Below are 14,590 nucleotides of genomic sequence, written 5' to 3'. Positions count from 1 at the left end.
TGGCGACTTTGCGAAGATTTGGTTTGGGCATATTTCCAATCGAGGATGTATCTTAGCCTTTCGTAGCAAGCCATACATCTTTTTTTCTAATTATCATACAGTAAAATATGATTTTCATTGATGTTATTAGGCGAAGGTCTTGTAAAATTTTCGTCCAAAAGCTGAGTGACAACTTGTTCTTTGAATTTGGTGATGGACATTTTTTTCTTCGTTGCCATTTGATGTACACAATACGCATTTATTAGCGTAGTTCCTGTTAGTAATTCTACTGCTAATTTTCGATACCATTTGATCCCTTTTCGTAAAATAGTAGAATATGTCTTCAATTGATCAGAAAGATCTATAAAGGCTTTACATTTATTGTACTCTAAAATTATTATCGGTTTTTCTATTTCCTCGCCAGGTCTCCTTACAGGAGCCATTGCATTGCTGTTTTGTTGAAATCCCCAAGGCATATTTTTTGTCCTTCCATTTTAAAACAGTACAACCTGTGTTGGTTTGTAAACTCGTAGACTGATACTTCTCTAACTTTGCTTTCACAACTTCAGAAGGATTAGTTTTTCTGTTTGAACATAAGGTCCCCTTTTTATAGTTTATAATGCTGAATCCAAATCGTTACAAGTGGCCAACAGCATCAATTTACGAAAATGGGCCACTTGTATCCATTTCGATACAACAATGTTACAGTGGACTGCGTTTCTTTTTAAAATGGTGGCGCTTAACGTGTTAAGGGAAGAATTATGTCCAGTCCTATTGGGACCTTGCCATACCTCAAAAAAATTAAGGAAACAAGTACCAAGTAACAGAATTAAAACAATTTTCATTAATACTGGGGTAGTTAAAGAAAACAGCTTTTCGACAAGTTTGATTGGAAATTGACTTTTTCTCTTGGTCTCACAGTGTAGAATACATATTAGCGGACTTAAAATAGAGATGACGATAGTAAGAGAAGAAGAAAGGGAGATGAAGTTGACACGGACTTATTTCAGAGAAGTAATAAGTTGCTTAGAACATCAATAAAATTAAGATGTGAGGATCAATTAGATAGGTTACTAACAATAGTCGAAGATGCAAAAGGTGATATGAATTAAGTATATTGTGAATTGCAAATATTGAGAGGTGAGCAAAATTAATTTAAGGTTCTTGTATGCTGTTTCAAATCATATGCAGTTTCATATTAAATACTTGAGAAAACTGCTTAAACCAACTGTCATACGTGTTTTTATTTACGGTGCACCCCCAAATGTATTTTTTTAAATATTTTTGTGAGAAACCTAAATAAAATAAAATTTTACACTTGTATGGTTTTCTCTAGTGTACACTCTCAAGTGTTTTTTCAAGTGTGTACACTCAAATGTATTTTTAAATTACTTGATGTAGTAAACTGTTTTAGACAAATTTCACATTTGTACAATTTTTCTCCAGTGTGCACTCTCAAATGTTTTTTAAAATTACTTGCTTCACTAAATTGTTTAAAACAAATTTCACACTTGTACGGTTTTTCTCCAGTGTGAACTCTCAAATGTGTTTTCAAACTACTTGCATCACTAAACTGTTTAAAACAAATTTCACACTTGTGAGGTTTTTCTCCAGTATGTGTTTTCAAATGTCTTTTCAAAACACTTGAACTAGTGTACTGCTTTAAACAAATTTCACACTTGTATGGTTTTTCTCCAGTGTGTTTTATCAAATGTGTTTTAACATGACTTGTTCGAGAAAACTGCTTAAAACAAATTTGACACTTATAAGGTTTTTCTCCAGTGTGTACTCTCAAATGAATTTTCAAAATACTTGCTCTGATAAACTGTTTTAAACAAATGTCACATTTGTACAGTTTTTCTCCAGTGTGTACTCTCAAATGTACATTTAAATCACTTCTAGTAATAAACTGCTTTAAACAAGTTTCACACTTATATGGTTTTTCTCCAGTGTGCCATCTCAAATGTCTTTTCAACTCATATTTAGTAATAAACAGCTTTAAACAAGTTTCACACTTGTGAAATTTCTCACGAGTATGTGTAATCAAATGTCTTTTAGTAGTAAGCTGCTTAAAACAAATTTTACACTTGTAAGATTTTTCTCCAGTATGTACCAACAAGTATTGTTGTTTTAAATGTTGTGTTGAAAACTGCTTGAAACAAATTTCACATTTATAAGGTGTTTGGCCAGTCCCAACTGTCATATTTTTATTTAATATTTTTCCTTGAGCATGTTGACCTGTATATTTTCCTTTATGAGATGAAAGTATTGTTTCCATAATTTTCATTTTCTCCTCCTGAGGACAACCTGAAATACAAACCAACAATAAACATTTTACAGGAACAGAAAAATTATTGCAGAAGTAAATTAATAGAATAATATATATATATATATATATATATATATATATATATATATATATATATACATAGTAGTAAAGGAATATAGTAATAAAGCTAAAGCATAAATTGACCTTCCTAAGTTTATTCTTCCATTAGATCTTATTCCTTACGGGTTAATAACAGTTGGCAACACCCAATTGATACTACTGTCAGTAGTAATCGGAATCAAGTTAAATACAGATGTGTCCTGTGGTTCTATGGACTGTGATTGTTTGTTTAAGTTTGTACTACTCTTTTAAGAGTAGTATAAACTAATCTAGTTTAAGATTGGAATTTTCTGAAGCTAGTGTATGACGCAAAAAAAAGAAAATTGAGTTAAGGGAGGAATTAAGCCCGAAGAGGAAAAAAAAAGATGAAGAAAAGAAAGATAGAAAACCAATTTTCACTCCACAGTCAGAGAGACATTTAAAGAAAATTTGTCTAGAAAACAGATTTGCTATTACAAAGGTAATAAAATCACAACTTCAGGATGCTAGCGTAAATGTTTCTGAGAACACTTTTCGAAGAAAATTAAAAGAATTAGATTTAAAAGCCTGTCATCCAGCCAGGAAGCCCAAATTAACAGCTGCAATTAAAGAAAAGTGCCTGAAATGGGCCAAACAATGGCAAGACAAAGATGTGGACTTCTGGAGATCAGTAAGATACAGCAATTTAATCAAAATTTGATAGATTATTATTTTTAGTTAAATAAAGCAAATAAACATGGAAGTTTATATATTTTTCCTATTTTTGCATTTTCGAAATTTAGGAGAATAAAGCTCAGTATGTGTAGTTGTCATGGAGAAAAGTTTCATCCTGATTGTGTGATCCTGATGGTTAAACATCCCACCAAAGTGATGATTTGGTCAGTCATCAGTGGCAAGGGCACTAGACATCTGTATGTCTTCAAAGGAATAATGAGGCACAATCAGTACAAAGAAATATTACAAAATCTATTGATTCCACAGCTCAGAGAATGGTTTCCAAATGGGGAACCATTCACTTTCATGCAAGATAGAGCTCCCTGTCACACTGTTCTGTCTGTTAGCTTTTTTGGCAGAAAAAATATCCCTCTGTTGAATTGGCTGGGTAATAGCCCTAATATGAACCCAACTGAAAATGTGTGATGAAAAGAGAAGTGGCTAAAGATGTGATTACCAACAAAACCCAGCGCTTAGAAAAGATTATTTATGTGTGAAATCATCATCCTCAAATGAAGGAGAGACTACAGTCTTGCATTGATAGCATGACATGTAGAATTAAAGCTTTGTTAGCGGCTGGAGGTGGCTCAACTAAATACTGACTTTTACTAGCATTAATTGTACTTTTCTTTAAAGCTTAATAAACAGCTGCTTTTCTAAACGAATGCTGTTTTATTTATGTCAAATAAATCAGTAATTGATTGGATATTATAAAAATAAAAAACAAATCAATTTAAAATAATAAAATGTTTAATGTCACTTAGTTAATAATATTTTACATGAAATCTTGCAGTGTATCTAATAATTTGACCAGGGACTGTAAGTTTGTTTCTCCTGCAAACAAGCTTATTAATAAAAAATGTTTTCCTCAGTTCGTTCGTTTTTAGTTTTACAAGTAGCCACAAAATCACCAAACATTATAGTTTCAATTTATCAACATCCTAATAATGTACTGCATTTAAAAAAAAAACAAAAATAAAGTACCGCTATATAAAACCAATTAAACAACAAGAAATTCTTCAAAAAATTCTTAATTATCAAATAATTCATATCCAAAAATCACAGAATGCTAATAATAACATTACAATTTTATTTAAGATTTTAGTTGCATTAATAAGCAAGTGATGTCTAAATTAATAAACAATACACACAGTGTCACAAAAAGATTGGTCATTTATTATACCACAGGTGAAAATAAGTTAATTTTGCTTAACTTACCTATATACTAAAGAGCACTTAGAGAAAGTTACAGGGTGTTAAAAGTCCTAAATAAAACTTTTTTAATGTTGCTCCAAAACAGTTTAAAACTTTTTTATGAAAATGTATATTACATTATGATAGCATGCCATGGCCAAAGTAGTAAAAATATTTTTTTCTTAAAATTTATAAAAATCTAAATTATTGTTTGTTTATAAAAAACACTAACATACACAAAAAATGTTCATTCCTTTGACGTCCCATTTTTAATCCAATATTATGCTGTAAAAAAGTTACCTCGTAACTTTTTCTGGGTGGACTTTTGCCTCTAGGTAAGTGAGGTCAAGAACAAGGTTCCTTGGTAACATCGATGAAGACATGAGAAATATGTGCTTGGCAGAGAAAGGTGATGGATAGGGACAACTGGAGAGAAATTCTTGAGGAGGCTAGGACCCACCTAGGGTTGTAAAGCAAGAATGATGATGATAAGTGAGGACAAATCAACTGATTTTCATCCTTAAAAATCGTGGTATAATCTATGACCCTCCTTTTTGTAATACCCTGTAAAAGTTATTCTTAGGTATCACAAAATATTCTATATAACATATAGTGATATTTACTTACTTTCTTCATTTGTTGTTTGCTTTTCTTCAAATGATATAAATTTATTTTCACCTTCTACTTCAGTGTTTACAGTCAACTCATTTAAGTCTACATAATCAAATGCTTGGTAAGCAGTTTCTGTCTTGGGTTCTTCCTTAATTTCAATTTTGAAGGCATCCAAAGAACCAACACACGTGTCATTATCTATTTCTAATTTACCAGTTGTCTCAGTAACTTCTTGTTTTATTTCCATATTATTAAATTTGATTTTATGTAACAAACAATTATTGCACATTTATGAAGTACAAAACAAACTGAGTATAGCCGCAAAATTTGCGGCGCAAATGTCAACCATGGAATAACATATTTCGGTTTTGCAGTGTTGTCATATTTTTATGCCTATGTTGAATGCTTCAAAAAGGACTTTTCATCATCCACCATGTTTTTCGTACAGACAGATTTAACAATGACGTGTAATGTATCTACTTGTACTTGTGTATAAATTTATAAAGAAATGTTTTTTAGTTAATTGGTTATATACCAACATTTTTTACGCATAAAAATGACGTAATCGATAAAGACATGTGAAATATGGGAATAGTTGCTTGGCAGAGGAAGGCGATGGATAGGGACGACTGGAGAGAAATTCTTGAGGAGGCTAGGACCCACGGAGTTGTTAAGTCAGAATGAGAAGATCAAGAGGTCTTCCGCATATCGCAGAACATGGTGACTGTCGTTGCTGAGTCTAGCTATCAAAATCTCAATGACCCGATCTACAATAGAGAAGATAAAACTCCCACATGTTCGTGATGACATTGTATCCCTCAGTAACGTCGTGTATATCACACAATTCCTCAGCATACCGTGTATCCATATGCAGCTTTTTTCGTTTATTTCTTTTAGACGAAGCGCCCTTGTGATTACTTCGTAGTTGTTGTCGAATGCTCCTTCCATATCAAAAAATGCACCCAACATCACCTCTTGGTTTTCCAGAACGTACTCCACCCTCTGTAAGAGATGGTGCAGTGCCGTTTCTATAGAGAATCATGGCTGAGCAACCATTCTTCTCCTTTCTTTCTATATTTATTTCTTCATCATCTTTGTTGGTGAGATTTTGTCCCCTCTCTCGCTTTTATATCTCCTATTAGTTTAAATCTATTTTCAGTGTTTCTGTCATCATTTCGTCTTTTAATCCTCGTATTTCTTTTCATTTTTTCGCTGAAATATTTCATTTTATTTTAGGATATTCTACTAATTTTGCTAAATAAATGATCTTCCAAATTCTTCTAGATATTCTTTTTGACCTCTTCGAGGGCAACGATTTAATATAATATCATGTTCATTTTTTGTTTCCACATATGTTTTCCATGCCTTTCTTTTTTTTAACTACTATTTGAACATCCTTATTCCACAATATCATACTTTTTTTATTTCGTTGTTATGAAAAGTCCTATTATGTGTTTGAACACATAACTACTGCGTTATCTGCATATCTTATGCCCTAAGATTAACGGGAAAAAAAAACAAGATAATGGCAAAAGAGACAGAATCTTCCTTTACCTATAATAATAATTAGAACAAGTAAACAGTTCCAAATACCTTGGCTGCTGAATTAACTACAAGCTTGACCTAAAACAAGAAATTAAAGTCAGAATTGCTCAGGCTAGAGATAGCTTCTTCAAGATTCGTCGTCTATTCTGCTATATAGACATATCGATATCAAACTAAGATTAAAACTTGTTAAATGTACGTGGACTAGGTAGCTGAAAACGGACAGCTAATGTAGTTGTAGAAGCAGTAAAATGGCACAAGTATTTCGAAGAAATATACCAAGAAATGGATAGAGAAGGAGAAAGAGAAATAATAACGAACACAGAACAAGATGAAGAAGAAGAATTGACCTATACAGAAGTGAAAGGTGAAATATGCAAACTAAAAAACGAGAGACTACGGAATATTTGCAGAGCTTATAAAATACGAAGAGGGAGCACTATACAGAAAGATTTATGAACTAATACAGAATATTTGGAGTAATGCCCGAAGAATGAAAGAAGGTAAATATAGTGAAGATTCCAGAATAAGGAAACCAAAGAATATGTAAAAACTACCGAGCAATTAATTAACTGAATGTAACAAAGTAATCATCTTACCGATCAGAGTAGATAAATGGGACAAATACTTCGCAAATCTACTGGTGGAATAAAGGGCAGAATATTTACAAACTCCTCAAAAACAATCAGAGGTGCAAGTACGTACAATAGCTTCCCCAATTACGATTGACGACAAAGAAGTAGAACGAGTATGCCAAGCATTAAAGAATAGAAAATTATCAGGCCCTGGCAATACCTATACCACCCGAACTACTCAAGTACGGTACAAGCAAATTATATAAGCAGCTAGCTAGCCTTGACCAAAAATGTATTAACGGAGAGATAGTATACCGGTGGAATGGAGAACATCGTTTATCACAATACATAAGAAGGGAAGTAAAGATGTGTGACAATTATAGAGTAATCGCAGTCCTTAACACCATCTCGAGAGATTACGGGAAACTGATCAAAAAGAGAATGAAATATGAATTCTGTGATATGAAATACATCTTCTCTACGGGGACCTTAAAAAAGCTTGTGATAGTGGGCCACAACAAAAACTCTGGGAAGCTCTCGAGAAAACAAATATTAGTATAACCTTAATCAAGGCTGTTCAAGACCTCTACAAGAACAACACAAGTAAAATAAAGAAAGGTCAGGTGGTATCCAAGGGTTTCACTATCAGCAAAGGACTCAAACAAGGATGCTGCGTGTCTCCTACTTTGTTTAAGATCTACTCGGAGCAAGCAATGAAGACGTGTAAAGAAAATGCAGAAACATCGGAATTCCTCTAAACGACTCAATATTTTACACATTGAGTTTTGCAGACGACCAGATAGTGATGGCCCAAGACTATGAAGACCTCGAATATATGACCCGTAAACTTATCGAAGAATACGAACTATGGGAGCTAGAAGTAAATATGAAAACTGAATACATGTATATTGGGGGAATTCAACAAAATCTAATCTTTTATACAGCGAGAAATAAATCAGTGTCAAAAATACAAATATTTAGGCATTCAAATAATCAACGTGGCAAATTAGACGAAGAAAATAAACATAGAAATAACCAGGAAAGACAAGCCATTATTTCATCATCTTTGTTTGTGAGGCTTCTCAAGACCTCTATCAAGGCTGTTAAAGACCTCTACAAGAACAACACAAGTACAATAAAGAAAAGTCAGGAGGTATCCAAGAGTTTCACTATCAACAAAGAACTCAAACAAGGATGTTACGTGTCTCCTACTTTGTTTAAGATCTACTCGGAGTAAGCGATGAAAATATGGAAAAAAAATGCAGAAACACGGGAATTTCTCTAAAAGACGCAATATTGTATACGTTGAGTTGTGCAGACGACCAGATAGTGATGGCCCAAGACTATGAAGCCTTCGAATATATGACCCGTAAACTTATCGAAGAATACGAACTATGGGGGCTAGAAGTAAATATTAAGAAAACTGAATACATGTGTATTGGGGGAATTCAACAAAATCTAATCTTAAAAGAAATACTGCGAGAAATAAATCACTGTCAAAAATACAAATATTTAGGCATTGAAATAACCAACGATGGCAAATTAGACGAAAAAAATAAACATAATAATAACCAGGGAAGACAAGCCATTATGCAATTAAACAGTGTACTCTGGAATAAACAATCTCCAAAGAAAACAAACACAAAATCTATAACAGCATTATAAAACGCATTGTTACATATGGAAGTGAGGTATGACCACTGAAAGGAAAAAAGCAACAGAAATGGCCTTCTGGGGAAGAGCAGCTGGAAAATCATGATTAGACAGGGTTAGAAACGAACGAATACGAGAAATTATGGGTATTAAGCACAATATAACAGAGGACATCAGAATAAATCAACTGAGGGTATGGACACGTCCAAAGAATGGATGAACACAGAATACCAAATAAAGTATTGAACTGGACACCGCATGGAAGAAGAAAGCAAGGTAGATCAAGATTAAGTTGGAGAGAAGGAATCGATAAAGACTTAAGGGAGAGGGGAGTTGAAGAAAACCTTTGGAACGACTGGGATAAATGGAGACTGAAAATCAGAAGACGGCGTAGAACGTTATAAACTGGTTGATTGAACATAAAGTATGGCTGGTATAATTAGACAGACTAAAAATGTACACAGAACAAAGCATATGAGATTATCAGTACGGTTTCAGAAAAGGAAGATCCACGATAGATATACATACGCTAAAACAAGTAATAGAGAAAACTACAAGTACGACGGAGAAACACATACGTTTCCTAGAGGGAAATAATAAAAATAAAAAATAGAGTAAGACAAGGAATGAAATTTAAGTGAAATCAGTTCAGCTTTCTCGGGAGCGTATAGCTTGTATCATCATCATTAGCATTTTGAGTCCACCGCATTTTTGAACATAGGCTTTCCGTAAATAATTCCCACAGCTTCTTCCACAGTGCACTGGGAAACTCAGGAGGGCAGAGTCTTCTTAAAGTTGCGTGCTTGATTTTATACAAAAAACTGGAGTGTTTATCGCGCTGATCGATACAAGACTGAGATGCGTGTAGTCCGAAATAGCTTCGCCTCCCTTAAGTCTCATAGGTACGGTGCGTACAGGACCGTATTAGTTTACGTCCATACACAGAAGACATACACACACGTTAAGTGGGAATTAAATATAAAATAAAATAATACCTGGTAACACCAGGTCTACTGATTTCAACTTCAATTTACTAATTTACTGAAACACTATATCGATCTACTAAAAAATATCTAAGATAAAATCATGTGCAAAAAGTGATCTTTACATCAGTGTTCAATTATTAATTTTGAAAAAAAAATCTATTTATATATACATATTATATGTATATATATTATTCACCATATAGACAAAATTAAAAAAACTATTATTTATTTTAAAATAAACCAATTTACAATAGTTTATATATTTATCATTATTTTAAATTTATATTATATTACATAATATTACAACTGCTACTATGACTGCTTATGAGATTGAAAATTCTAGAATTCATCTGCCACAAACACTGCGAAGAGTAAATTCTAATTTATATAATACCACACCAACATCCATATTTACTTGACCTGATAAATGTTCAGTGTGCACTCTCACATGTTTTCAAATTACTTTTAGTAATAAACTGTTTTAAACAAATTTCAAACTTGTGAAATTTTCCCCCAGCTCATGCTCTCGTGTTTCTTTTTAATCACTTTCAGTAATAAACTGCTCTCAAATTACTTGCATCACTAAACTGTTTTGAACAAATTTCACACTTGTAGGGTTTTTCTCCAGTATATGTTCCCAAATGTCTTTTCAAATCACTTGTAGTAATACACTGCTTTAAACAAATTACACACTTGCATGGTTTTTCTCCAGTGTGTACTCTTAAATCACTTGGAGTAATAAGCGGCTTTAAACAAGTTTCACACTCGTGAAGGTTTTCTACAGTATGTGTTTTTCTCCAGTGCATGTTCATAAATGTATTTTTAGAGCACTTATATTAACACACTACTTTAAACAACTTTCACACTTATATGGTTATTCTCCAGTGTGCACTCTCAAATGTTTTTTCAAACTACTTGCTTCACTAAACTGTTTAAAACAAATTTCACATTTGAATGATTTTTCTCCAGTGTGTCTTCTCAAATGTGTTTTCAAATTACTTGCTTGACTAAACTGTTTAAAACAAAGTTTACACTTGTGAAGTTTTTCTCCAGTATGTATTCTCAAATGTTTTTTTAAATCACTTGTAGTAATAAACTGTTTTAAACAAGTTTCACACTTATGGGGCTTTTCTCCAGTGTGCACCATTAAATGTTTTTTTAAACCACCTGCTTCACTAAATTGTTTAAAACAAATTTCACACTTGTATGGTTTTTCTCCAGTGTGTATTCTCAAATGAATTTTCAAAGCACTCATATTAATAAACTGCTTTAAACAAATTTCACAGTTGTATGGGTTTTCTCCAGTGTGCACTTTCAAATGTTTTTTCAAACTACCTGCTTCACGAAACTGTTTAAAACAAATTTCACACCTGTGAAGTTTTTCTCCAGTATGTGTTCTTAAATGTCTTTTTAAAACAGTTGCAGTAATACACTGCTTTAAACAAATTTCACACTTGTATGGTTTTTCTCCAGTGTGTATTCTCAGATGAATTTTCAAAGAACTCATATTAATAAACTGCTTTAAACAAATTTCACAGTTGTATGGTTTTTCCCCAGTGTGCACTCTCAAATGTGTTTTCAAACTACCTGCTTGACTAAATTGTTTAAAACAAATTTCACACTTGTGAAGTTTTTCTCCAGTATGTATTCTCAAATGTCTTTTTAAATCACATGTAGTAATAAACTGCTTTAAACAGGTTTCACACTTATACAGCTTTTCTCCAGCATGCCGCATCAAATGGCTTTTCAAAAGACTTGGCCTAGTGTACTGCTTAAAACAAATTTCACATTTGAATGGTTTTTCTACAGTGTGTGTTCTCAAATGTGTTTTCAAATTACCTGCTTGACTAAATTGTTTAAAACAAATTTCACACTTGTGAAGTTTTTCTCCAGTATGTATTCTCAAATGTTTTTTTAAATAACTTGTAGTATTAAACTGTTTTAAACAAATTTCACACTTATATGGTTTTTCTCCAGTGTGCACTCTCAAATGTGTTTTCAAACTGCTTGCTACACTAAACTGTTTAAAACAAATTTCACACTTGTGAAGTTTTTCTCCAGTGTGTATTCTCAAATGTCTTTTTAAATCGCTTGTAGTAATAAACTGTTTTAAACAAGTTTCACACTTATGAGGCTTTTCTCCAGCATGCCACTTCAAATGTTTATTCAAATATCTTGTTCGGGAAAACTGCTTAAAACAAATTTCACACTTGTATGGTTTTTCTCCAGTGTGTATTCTCAAATGTACTTTCAAATCATGCATATTAATAAAATGCTTTAAACAAATTTCACACTTATACAGTTTTTCTCCAGTGTGCACCTTCAAATGTTTTTTCAAACCACTTGCATCACTAAACTGTTTAAAACAAATTTCACATTTGGAAGGTCTCTGTCCAGTCCAAACTTTCATATTTTTATTTAATAATTTTCCTTCAGCATGTTGACAAGTATATGTTTCTTTATGAGACGAAAGTAACATTTCCATAAGTTTCATTTTGTTTTCCTCCTGAGGGCAACCTAAAATACAAACCAACTATAAACATTTTACTGGAACAGAAAAAATATTGCAGAAATAAAGGAATATAATAGTAGTATACATAGGGTACAGTGGGGGGAATACTGGTCGCTTTAAAATTCGTGTATTGTCCTGTTCTGGCACGATATAAATGAAATGATGAAATGTTGGTTGCCTATAACATATTTGCCTACCCTCGTTGCAGTGAAGTTATTTTGTCCCTGGTTGTGTTAAAGTTGTGAGCTAAAACATTGGAGATTCTATAATATCAGCGCAAAGTATTTTTGAAGGTGAGTTTATCATCTGTAAAATGTTCCTTAGGGCCGATACTTTTAGTTCTGATTAAACCCCGATTAGACCAATTTTGTTAGCCAGTTAACTTTAAACCAGTTAAAAGTAGTATAATTAACAGCCGTTTACAGAGAATCAAGACATTTTAACCTTAAATTTATAAAATAAATTATTATATTTTCGTTTTGTTTTGCGTGTCAGTGTTTGAACTATTATTTTAATTTATTTTTGGCAAAATCTACATTTTATATCGACAAAATAGACCTTAACGAATTTGAGGAACATGTTGATGATAATGAAAGAATAACATACTTTTTAAATAACGGCCGAACCTATATATGAGAGCGAGAAAATTATATGGAAGAATTTGATGATAATGAATTTTTGTTAAGATTTCGTTTCCATAAAAATACAGTGAGACAATTCATACAATAGGTGGGTCCTGCTTTACGACATACAAATCTTCAACAAGTATACATTACCTTTCTTTCACTGAAACATATTTAGTCAATTTTTTTTATATGTATAGTAACAGTAAAAATCTTTTTGTTTTAGGTAACATCGGCTTGATATAGCATAAGTTTTAATAACTTAACGAATTTATGCTACAGGCTGTTTTCATAGTTATGGTTAGCAAATGGATGTTATTGATAGAGAGGAAGTTGACACAGAAGATATTCCATTTATAAATACTATTCTATAAATAACAATAAAATTTCAACCATAAATATTCCAACCTTTGTTTTATTATGTTGGATCAGTTTGTATTATTAATACACTTCATGTTAAACATCTGTTGAATTCAATATTCTAATTTTGAATCAGGAACTTTAACTAATTCTAAAATTTTCCACAATGTCTGAAATATGATATTTGTATACATGAAAATGTATTAAATTTATATCTTACTATGTTTTTTAGCAATAAAAATAAGAATCCCAAATTATAAACACAGAATATCAAAACTCAATTAAAATATTTCACAATAATAATGGTTCAAACACTCAAATATGAAACAGTATAAGCATAAAGGTAAAACCTTAAATGAAGACTGATAAGTAATTAAGTGATGATGAGTATACCTCAACAGTGGCTTTAAAATTTAATTCCAATCACTTGAAAAGCAAATGATTTAATTTTACTTTACTGGACTTTTGGCTGTAGGTAAAAGCTAAATCGCCTTATTTCCATACCTAAAAATCATGGTATAATCTATGACTTCTTTTTGTGATACCATGTATAACATAAACAGCATATCCAATCTCTATTCATTAAACATTTAAAATCTACTATAAGTAATTATTGTATATGTATTGGTATTCTTTAACCTTTCATTGAAAAACAAACTTCCTCAACATACAATATTAATTTGTTGTTACTGTATTAATCAGTGTATTTACTTACATTCTTCAATTGTTGTTTGCTTTTCTTCAAATAGTACAAATTTATCTTTACTTTCTACTTCAGTGTTTACAGTGATTTCATTTAAGTCTAAATAATCAAATTCTTGGTAAGCAGTTTCTGTCTTGGGTTCTTCCTTAATTTCAATTTTGAAGACATCCAAAGGACCAACACAAGTGTCATTATCTATTTCTATTTTACAAGTTTTCTCACTAACTTCTTGTTTTATTTCCATATTATTAAATTTGAGATTTTATTAACAAACAATTGCAGTTTTGTGTTTACATCCAAAAAGCAAAATCAGATTAATTAATGAGACAAGTATAAACTGAAGATAGCCGCAAATGTCAACCATGGAAAAACAATATTCGGTTTGGTAGTGTTGCCATGTTTTTGTAATGTATATGTTGTATGCTTCAAAAATAACTTTTCATCAGTCGCCATGTTTTTGGTAGACAGATTTAACAATGACTTATAATAAATATCATACGTCATATGTACTTGTTTATCATTTGGTTTGGTTATAAAGAAATATTTTTTAGTTGATTGGTTATATACTAAAATTTTTTACTCATAAAAAAGTCGTAATCGATAAAGACATGAGAAATAAGGGGGTACGTGCTTGACAGAGGAAGGCGATGGATAGGGGACGACTGGAGAGAAATTCTTGAGGAGGCTAGGACCCACGCCGGGTTGTTAAGCCAGAATGATAAGATGAAGAGGTCTTCCGCATAGCTCAGAACATAATCCCTTTCGT

General features: G+C 32.0%; 2 protein-coding genes across 3 annotated transcripts; both read right to left on the bottom strand.

Annotated features, from left to right (window-relative positions):
- Positions 1 to 1,106: 1,106 nt before the first annotated feature.
- Positions 1,107 to 5,180, bottom strand: LOC140440047 (uncharacterized). The gene is made up of 2 exons (XM_072530293.1): positions 4,883 to 5,180; positions 1,107 to 2,286 (listed from the first exon to the last, which is right to left on the bottom strand). The coding sequence occupies exons 1-2, from the start codon at positions 5,154 to 5,156 to the stop codon at positions 1,337 to 1,339; spliced, it is 1,224 nt and encodes a 407-aa protein (XP_072386394.1). The 5' UTR covers positions 5,157 to 5,180; the 3' UTR covers positions 1,107 to 1,336.
- Positions 5,181 to 9,809: 4,629 nt separating this feature from the next.
- Positions 9,810 to 14,143, bottom strand: LOC140440046 (uncharacterized). Of its 2 annotated transcripts, XM_072530292.1 has the most exons (3): positions 13,837 to 13,909; positions 13,515 to 13,625; positions 9,810 to 12,143 (listed from the first exon to the last, which is right to left on the bottom strand). In XM_072530292.1, exon 3 carries the CDS (start codon positions 12,118 to 12,120, stop codon positions 10,501 to 10,503), a length of 1,620 nt encoding a protein of 539 aa, XP_072386393.1. In that variant the 5' UTR covers positions 12,121 to 12,143; positions 13,515 to 13,625; positions 13,837 to 13,909; the 3' UTR covers positions 9,810 to 10,500. The 2 variants fall into 2 exon arrangements, with proteins under 2 accessions (XP_072386393.1, XP_072386392.1); XM_072530291.1 differs by lacking the exon at positions 13,515 to 13,625 and having other exon boundaries at positions 13,837 to 14,143.
- Positions 14,144 to 14,590: the final 447 nt, after the last annotated feature.

The sequence above is a fragment of the Diabrotica undecimpunctata genome, chromosome 4 (genome assembly GCF_040954645.1).
Source record: "Diabrotica undecimpunctata isolate CICGRU chromosome 4, icDiaUnde3, whole genome shotgun sequence".
In the NCBI taxonomy this organism is placed as follows: Eukaryota; Metazoa; Arthropoda; class Insecta; order Coleoptera; family Chrysomelidae; genus Diabrotica; species Diabrotica undecimpunctata.
Note: the sequence above shows the minus strand (reverse complement) of the source record. Positions and strands in the feature narration are given on the sequence as shown.

Excerpts from the sequence above, each read along its gene's own strand:
- LOC140440047 (XM_072530293.1), bottom strand. The coding sequence starts at position 5,156 with ATGTGCAATAATTGTTTGTTACATAAAATCAAATTTAATAATATGGAA. Across the intron at positions 2,287-4,882 it reads GCAAACAACAAATGAAGAAA|GTTGTCCTCAGGAGGAGAAA; the intron begins GTAAGTAAATAT and ends TTTGTATTTCAG.
- LOC140440046 (XM_072530291.1), bottom strand. The coding sequence starts at position 14,068 with ATGGAAATAAAACAAGAAGTTAGTGAGAAAACTTGTAAAATAGAAATA. Across the intron at positions 12,144-13,836 it reads GCAAACAACAATTGAAGAAT|GTTGCCCTCAGGAGGAAAAC; the intron begins GTAAGTAAATAC and ends TTTGTATTTTAG.